The sequence below is a fragment of the Ursus americanus genome, chromosome 3 (genome assembly GCF_024610735.1).
Source record: "Ursus americanus isolate L20-20 chromosome 3, mUrsAme1.1.p, whole genome shotgun sequence".
Lineage (NCBI taxonomy): Eukaryota > Metazoa > Chordata > Mammalia > Carnivora > Ursidae > Ursus > Ursus americanus.
In genome coordinates, this window is record NC_142129.1 from 26,918,813 (window position 1) to 26,927,889 (window position 9,077).

The window sequence follows — 9,077 nt, forward strand, 5'->3', positions numbered from 1 at the left end:
ATTACTGTTCAGTTTCTCACAAGAATCTGAGCTCCGCAAGGGCAGGGACTTTCGTGTGTTCACTTCCTCATCCCTCGTGCCTAGCATGAAGGAAATGCCCCATAAAATAATCACTCGGGCAAGGAATGGAGCCAATGATCACTTTTGAAGAATTTTTTACTTTAAAGCCAATAAATATTTTAGAAGTAGGTTAAGTGAAAGGGGAGGAAAAAACCCCAGCGTTTTCTACTCTTCAGTATTTCAAGGAAAAATTGACATTGAAATAGGGGGTGACGGAATTCCACAGAATCATAGATAAGGTCATGCTAAGAAAAACTGATAAATTAAAGTTAGTCATAGGAGCCTTACTCTTCCCTCTCAAGGGATCTGAAGAGTGTCGCTGGCAAGATTCTCCGTGCCAGCCGTAATAGCAGTGACACACAAATCCATTCTTCATGGCCTTTATTGTCTTTAGTTTACTGGTTGGGGAAATGATGAATCTGAAACTCTTACTTAGGATGTATTTCTTCGTGCTGCTTTCAGGCATATGCAGATAGGAGGAGGATTCGGGTGTTTTTCGGATACATCTTCCATTATTGTTACATAGACTTTGACTGCAGAACTTGGCTGCAGATGTCACATTAACAGCATAATGGCCCAATGGCCCTTGGATAGACTTTTGCACGGATAAGCAGGTCTCCTGTGGGAAAAGTAGAGATCTATTTAGCTCACTCTCAAGATGTGATTCTATTATACAGGTGGTATTAATACCTGAAGCTTTTGTACTTGGTAAGGCTGAGGAGGAAGATCCATGTCTTTCATTGGGAATTAATATAAAGAGATATTTGTAGTAACACTTTAAAAAGATCAGCATGAATATGGTATGGTTATTTTAAATTTAACTTTAATTGTGAAACATCTTCAACACTGATACTTAATATATGTTAATATTATAGATCAGATTTTTCTTTTTTCTTTTTTTTTTTTTCAAAGATTTTATTTATTTATTTAACAGAGATAGACAGCCGGCGAGAGAGGGAACACAAGCAGGGGGAGTGGGAGAGGAAGAAGCAGGCTCATAGCAGAGGAGCCTGATGTGGGGCTCGAACCCAGAACGCTGGGATCACGCCCTGAGCCGAAGGCAGACGCTTAACCGCTGTGCCACCCAGGCGCCCCTAGATCAGATTTTTCTAACACTGCCACATTATCCCATTCTTCTCCCTACCTCTAAGGAGGTAATAGTTCTCCGGAAGTGGGGGAGGAGGGTAGTCTTTTGCATCCATGTTTTTGTAACTTTACTATATGTATATTTACTTTGCATATATATGTGTAATTATAAGCAGTTATAGTATCCCGTGTTTTTAAACTTTCATATAAATTTATATCATTAGAGATACTTTATTTTCTGCAACTTGCCTTTTAAAGTTAACATTTTCAAGATTTTTGTTTCATGTTGATATATGTAGCTCTGTTTTTTCATTTTAACTGTGATTCAGTTTTATAGTATAAATATAGCATACTTCATTTATCCGTCAGGTTGTAGTAGGTAGAATATAAAAGATCATTGTTTATAACCAAATGCCCAAGTCATTAAAGCAGTGGGATATTTTCTCAGTTAGAAGAGGCACCAGTACTGTGAATCCATCTAGTAAGGACTTAGAGAGTTCAAATGGAAACCTCCTAGAGATAGGCGGTTGAACAAGGTATCACTTTCGGCAGTAGCAAGGGCTGAAAATCCTGTGTATGATGCTTTTGGTCCAGGGACATCAGTCTAGGCTAGCCTCATACTATATATAGGAACAAATGCTATTTTTAGTCAGGACAAGACTCCTAATCTGCGGGTGGTTCTAGGACAGATGGAATAAGATAAAAACAAGCAAACCATTGAACCAAAAATAGAGAGATTGGGGGAAGACTATAATCAGAGAGAGCACAGAACGCAGGTAAATACAATCAAGTTCAATGTGGGCATCTCCCATTCTGTCCCAGCGCTCTTCCTTGACATGCCTTCTTCACCTAGCTTCCGGAACATCACACCCTCCTGGGATTTTTCTACCTCACTGGATGTTCCTTCATAGCGTCCTTTACTAGCTCCTGCTCGTCTTACCTACCTCTGAATGCTGGAGTACTTTAGGCTTAATTCTTAGACCTCTTCTCTTCTCTAGCTATACTCTCCCTGGATACACCGCCCCCCCATCATCTTGCTTTAAATAGAGCTCCCAAATGTGTATTTCCCAGACTTTATCCCTGAACCAATTGCATACCCACCTACCTCTGTCACATCTCCACCTGCATGTCTCACAAGCATGTCAAACCTAACACACTCCAGTGTGATCTCCTGGTTCTCTTGCCAGCCTGCAACTCTGGCAGCCTTCCCCAGCTGAGTGTATGCCAGCTTCCTCTTTCCAATGCCTCAGGAGCAAAGCCTTAGGGGGACAGGGGTGTGAGTTGCATGCCGTGTGGGGGTGTCTCTAACCAAATCTCAGTGACCCCTCATGCAAGAAAGAGCCAGTCCCTATGTGACAGTGTATGGAAGAACTTCAAAAGACAAAAATAATTATAAATGCCCCAAATAAATAAAAATTACATTGCCCACTTTGTCTCCTCCCTAACCCTAAGTCTCCCACAACCTTCCTTAAAGCAAAGGAACAAAGAAATTGCCCCATATTCCTCTTCCCTGTACTTAAGACTTAAGCGTTGGGTGTGGGGTCAAAGGGCAGGAAATGTTAACCCAGGTAATAATAGCCAACTCGTACCTGGCACATACCGCATCCCGGGCACTGTTTTAAGCGCTTTACGTGTGTTATGATGCAATTTGCGTTAAGAGCCCAGTGAGACAGATACTGTTATTTCCCCCATTTTACAGATAAAGGAATTGTAGATTAAATGAGTTGCTCAAGGTCACATGGCCAGTAGGTGACAGAAAGCAAACAGTGGACCCCAAACAACCCAACTTCAGGCCTCCTGCTCTTAACAGCTCCCCCGTGTGGATTCTCATTCGTGCCATGCTGAATGAGAAAGAGATGGCCATTTTTATGTTTTATGCGACTGGATGTTTTAATACCTGAAAATGAGACTATTTGTTCACACCTGGAAGTGAGGAAAAGCTGTGGTTCAGAATTTTCACCGAGGCAGTGTGACAGACGACCAATAGAACGTGTTCAAATTCAGTTGTGAAAAATAATAGTTATTTTGTGTGTGCACTGCTACCAAGAGCAGATTGTTAATAAACTTTTGTATACATGTATTTTTTCCACCCAGGAGCATTTCTGTTATCGTTAATCAGGCAATAAGAGCCATTTTTAGAACACCCATTCTCCTTAGTGTGGATGAAATAATATTTATTTTTAAAATTTAGTATTCTTTTTCTTTGTCACCTGTACATTATATCATTAAATCCACTGAAATCCCTGCAGAGTAGGTTTTATTTCAGTACCTTTTTTTTTAGATGGAGAAACTGAGACTCAGAGAGGTTAATTAACTGGCTTAAGATTACACTTCTAGAACATGAAAATTGAAGCCCCCCCTTGGGCTGTCTGATTGAAACACCTGTGCTCTTCCTATGCTGCCACTAGCCATGGTGGCTGGACAGAGTAGGTGCTCAAACAACGTTAGTCCCTGCACTCTTTGAACTTCGTTAAGGTCATGTGAGCAGATAACCATTTGTCTCTGATGTGCAAAATTAAAACAAAAAAAATATCTAGAGTGTATTCAAGATGCCGACAGAGAAATCATTGCTTACCTTTGAATCAGAATATTCGTATCCTCCCCACAATATTATCCCTGCTGCCCCCAATGCAGCACTCTCGCCAATTGTATGTACTAAATCTTCCTAGAAAAGAGAAGTATCATCAGTAGTTTCTGCCAAACTAAATTTAGTCACCGACATTTCAGTGATAAAACTCAACCCATCAATCAAGGTAAAAAAACACATTGATAATATTATCTGTGTTTCTGAAATGAAGGTTTATAAAGCAGAATTAGAAAAGGTAATTCTGCCTTGGATACTTACTTTTATTTGGTAAATATTTATGATGTTCTAGGCAACATTCTAGACACTGAGAATATAAAAATGAAATAGATTCCAGTTCCTGTCCTCAAGGGGGATCTCGAGTGTGATGGCTGAGACAGACATATAAACAAGTGGTTATAATTTGCTGCAACTGTGATGCTACCCTACCTGTAACCGCTGAACAATAATAGTAAGAAAAGAAGAAAGTTTGCTGGGGTAAAAAAAACCCAAGTAATTATAGTATAACAAATTAAGTTCTATATTGTCCCACTGGACATACAGATCAGAGGTACTGCTTAATGCTGCATGGAAGAGTCTGGGAAAGCAGGAGGTGAGATTTCAGATGTGTCTTTGGAAATGAGTGCAAGTTCATAAGACTGATTAGAGAGGGCAGAATTTTGTGGACAGTGGGAAGAATAAGGCAGAGATTCCTATGTAGAAAAGAACAGTCCACCCAGAGGACTGCCAGTAACTCTTGTGGTAAAGCACAGGGGGTTTGGGAAGAAGGGAAGGCATATGAATCTTCGTATATAGGGAGGATCCAAATACATAGAATCTTTTATGCTATTTTAAAGTGTTAGGACTTAAGTACGAAGAAAGTTTTAGTACTGGAAAACCACAGATTTGCAACCTCAATGGATGTTTTTAGCTGTCGCTAAAAGGAGGAAGTCAAAATGGTAGCGAGGAACACCAATTAGGAGATGATGCACTCTGCCCAATGAGAAATGATGAGGGTCTCAACAAAGGCAAAGTCAGTCCTTGTAAAGCAGAGGGGACAGATTGAAGAGTGATTGGGAAATTAAGATGGATATCTATTGGATAATGGAAAGAGAAGGGAGGATACAAGTGACGCAAGCTGGACAACTAAGTAGATTATAATTTACCAAGACAAGAAACTGAGACGGTTATGTTCATGATTATAGAGCAAGAACAAAGATGCAGGGCATAAGGGAAGTTAGAACAGAGAGCAGATGATAGATGAAGGAATCTGCATTCTTCCTTTCCTTCCAAGGCGTGGAGAACCAGAGATCCAGTGCAAGGACACAGTGTTCAAAAAGTAGGATGAGAAAATGGCCATGCCACAGCAAAGTGTCCCTGCACTATGGGAAGCATCCAGGAACACTAGTTCCACAATCTGTGTAGGTAATACAACAAGAAAGGAAACCATCCTTCTATTTTACTAGCCAGTGTAACATTCCTTAAATATAAGTCAAATTCCTCACATTTCTGAAAGAAAATATCAAATAGAGTTGGTATTTTAAATTATTTCATTGGAAAGTTGCGTTATTTAGACAATAGGTAAAAAAGATCCATATCATTTGTTGATTGGTGAAGACAATAGGATGTGTTGAAATGCTTCAATATAATAATACTCAGATTAATTCTATAGTTTTTGGTGAGTAGAGTATGTGGTCTATTGATCTCTGAAGAGCTCAAAAGTGATACTTAGCCTATAATTTATGTCAGAAGTCTAACAGCACAAAAAATAGGAAAGTTATGAACAAGACTTTCATTAAAATGTGGCTCATCTCATTCTCTCGTTTTCTTTCAAGACAAATTGTCTAACTGTATGGACTATTATTAGTTTCTACCATTATTATTTTTGACACAAATAACATTATTACTTTTATTAATATTATTATTAATACAGTGACACATTATAGGCACTCAATCAATAATTTTGGAATAAATAAATATAATCTAGTCTTTTTCCCAAAAGCATTTGAGAAAGTGACATGATTTGAGAGATCTGTTACTTGAGGAATGACTTATGAGAAGACTTTGGAAGGTGTAACTCATATACTCAAATACCTGGAGACCTGACTTTTGAAAGAAGGATTTGATTTATTCTAGGTTGCACCAGAAGGCAGAATTAGAATTAATGGTATGAAGTTACCCAGGGGAAGAGTAGACTCAACATACTCAAGAACTTTCTGGGAATTAAGATTGTCCCAAAATGGCAGTTTTTCTTCTGGGATAGGGAGAGCGCCATTGAAAAGTGCTGAAGCAGAGGCTGGATAAGAAAGAATCCATGTTTGGGTGAAAGGTGGATTATACACCTGAGATCCTCCAACTTTTGTCAAGGTGTTATGATTCTTTTCCTCCTAAACTTATTGAATGAACATCCCATTAATGAGTAATCCTTCGATGATAGAAATGTCAAGTCTAATCAACAGCATTTGGGTCAGTAGATGTTTATTCTGAAAAATTTGAGGAAGAATTGATACTGCTTTTAAATTTCCTCATCTCAAACTTAAGTGGTCTAATAAGGTGAGCTGTGATTGTCTATCCAATGGCCCTGGGTCTGTGGTGGGAAGTAGAATAACAGAACTGTGGGCTCACAGGTATGCATGGAGATTTAAGGGGTTTTTTTAATCTAACCATCCAATGATTGAAGCCCTGTAATAATGTCCTATCTAAATGACAATCTAGCTACAGCTTGAATACTTCCAAGAGTTTGCAAACTTATTATCTTCCAAACAAGCTCATTCCCACCTCTTTGTGCCTCCTACGGTTGTGTTAAGTCTAGGACAATATCTATCTGTTTACATAAACCATTTTTAAGGGCTTGACACCAGCCACTAGATCACATTGTAGACTCTTAAGTATAAAATCAATGGAATTTATGTTATTTTTCAAAGAACTTTAGTTAAAACATAACAATGCAATATAATAAGAACTGTAATTCCTTAATAATTTAACCAAGCTTTGTTCTGTATATTTTAGATTTGAAAAATTGCTGCTACTCTTTCCTATTAAAAAACAGATTCTGAAATTTCTCCAGGGTTAAAATTAATCTGTTGCATCATTTAACTCAGGCTTCACAACTGTTCTGCAGGAAACCCCTAAAAATGCTAGGCTGATAAGAATCATCATCTTAAAACCAAGCAAACATCTAATTGTCAGTGATACTGTTTCAGAATTGACTTGACATCTGAAAAAATATATACATTTAATAATAAAATAGTGTTCTATTATTAAGGGAAAATAATTATACTAAACATTTTTTCACAGATTTATATAGTCATTGTACTAAATTTCCATGTTTAGGAGAGTGACTGTACTTTTTCTTACCTGTGACAAAGCTTCAACACTACTCAAATAAAATGGTCTGGAAAAAATAAAAACTGGCAAAATGTAGTCATGTCTAGCCATTTCGGCAATCCTCATGGCTTCCCTAACTCGATAATGAACAAATTTCAAAGCATTTAAACTTGACTTCAATATTTTATCCAAATATATTGAAGTATAAAGTGCTGTGCTTTTTTCCCATAGCCACTGGAGTTGGTCATTGCGGAAAATTTCATCATTTGGGCATTTACCGGTGTACGTCTGTGGGTTTATTTTATAATCATAATTGTAGCAGTCTGGGTAGAGATAAAAGCCCCATAAACACTTTGGTCTCATTTCTAAAGCCAGTGCGAGAGTGGTGTGCATAAAACTCCTTCCAGCATTTTCAAATTCCTGTTGGGCAACTGTATTCACTTTCATTTCTGACCAATCAGGATGGCGGTTTCTAGTGAAGGCTAAGGAGTAGTTTTTATATATTAGTCTATTGCCCCAATTTCTATCCCACTGGGGTTTCCAGCTTTCCCAGTCAATGACAACAAGACCTTCTGATCTCCACAAAGAGATAACGTTTGCAATGTCATCAGCTGCCTTCTTGAGGTGTTCAGAAAGATTCATATTCTGTGGTATCCCTCCATTAAAGGGTTTTCCCTCTTGAGAGAAATAAGGATAATACCCTAATTCATTTGGATAAAATATGGCAATTGTTGATCCCCTCTGAGCCTCTAAAGGATTTGATAGAATATTAAATAACTGGAGATTCAAATCCACATTGAAGAAATGTTGACACTGCATTGTTGGGGCAGCCCAGAAAACGTTGAAAGGTCGGTTCTTGATCACTGGAGACAGTGCTGGTTTGAGGACTGAGTGAGTGAACTTGACCAAGGGCAGCAGCACTCCTAACCATGCCACCCACAGGTTACACATGGCTTACAGTCTTGACCATTACAGCAGTCTCCTGAAAAATAAGAAGGGGGGAAAATTAGACATGATGGAGTCAAATGTCCCTTTAGTTTCTTACTACACAGTGAGTGGCAAATGAAGTAAACTCACAATGGTGTTCAAGCTGTTCTTTAAATGGTAGGCCCCTTTTTTTTTTTTTTAAGATTTATGAGGTTTATTGATATCTGGGCCTAATTTATAGTTTCATTTGAACAAGGAAAGAAAAATGAGCCTTTTAAAAAAATACAGTGGAAATGTGAAAACAAAATCCAGTGAATAAAAACTAAAGTAAAAGTATTCACACAAATTCTCAGCTATGCCAACTCTACCTGCAAGATGTTCCGGTTTTTAATTTCCTATTATTCTGACTACATTGATCTAAACCATCCTGTACAGACTGTACAGACAAAACTTGGGTCGTGAGGGAAACTAGGAAAAAAGAGTATGAATGGATTGCCATAGCTCCTTCTCGATGACCGGAAAAGTGACCAAGAACATGGCTTGCTGAAAATTAACAAATACTGGCATTTTAACAACTAATAACTGGAATTTAAAAAAATAACAAATAATACCAGCAATAAGCAATACTTTGCTTGCTATTTGAAAGGCACTGTCCTCAAAGATTTGCTTGTCCACTTGTTTATATGTTTTGTTTTGTTTATTTGTAAAAGACAGCAATCACCCTTGGAATTAGCACAAGCTAAAACCGAAAACAGACATGACATTTACCTGCTGTTGATTATGAATTTGGTGCTGTCTTCTCTCAGGTAAATAAATAAGCCCAAAAAACCTATTAGTTCTTTAACTTCATGGGTTTCTCATCAAGAAATTGGACTTTATTTTCACCAGTTAAATCCCAAATGAAACTTGGCTCTTTAAATCCCTTCTAAGTAGTCAGTTGATCAAAAACTGCCAAAGAATCTTCCCAGAATATGAGGACTGCCTGATAGCCAATGAGATCTCACTCGGAAAGCAGTCGAGTTAAAGTTATAGATCAAATCATCTTATCATGTACTTTTTATTTTTACATAAAGGAATCACAGATTTTTTTCTCTGATGTAATTAAGCTCAGTAT

At 37.9% G+C, this 9,077-nt stretch overlaps 1 protein-coding gene across 1 annotated transcript; it reads right to left on the reverse strand.

The window, feature by feature from the left end:
* Positions 1 to 232: 232 nt before the first annotated feature.
* LOC148110352 (hyaluronidase Ccc Hy-4-like) lies at positions 233 to 7,987 on the reverse strand. Its single transcript, XM_087860627.1, has 3 exons — positions 7,067 to 7,987; positions 3,722 to 3,811; positions 233 to 679 (listed from the first exon to the last, which is right to left on the reverse strand). The coding sequence occupies exons 1-3, from the start codon at positions 7,985 to 7,987 to the stop codon at positions 233 to 235; spliced, it is 1,458 nt and encodes a 485-aa protein (XP_087716753.1).
* Between the last annotated feature and the right edge of the window lie 1,090 nt (positions 7,988 to 9,077).

What these genes read in the sequence shown, in the direction of transcription:
- LOC148110352 (XM_087860627.1), bottom strand. Translation starts at nt 7,987, where the DNA reads ATGTGTAACCTGTGGGTGGCATGGTTAGGAGTGCTGCTGCCCTTGGTC. An exon ending in GTGTTGAAGCTTTGTCACAG is followed by an intron (nt 3,812 to 7,066) that starts GTAAGAAAAAGT and finishes TCTCTTTTCTAG; the next exon opens with GAAGATTTAGTACATACAAT. An exon ending in ACGAATATTCTGATTCAAAG is followed by an intron (nt 680 to 3,721) that starts GTAAGCAATGAT and finishes CTTTTCCCACAG; the next exon opens with GAGACCTGCTTATCCGTGCA.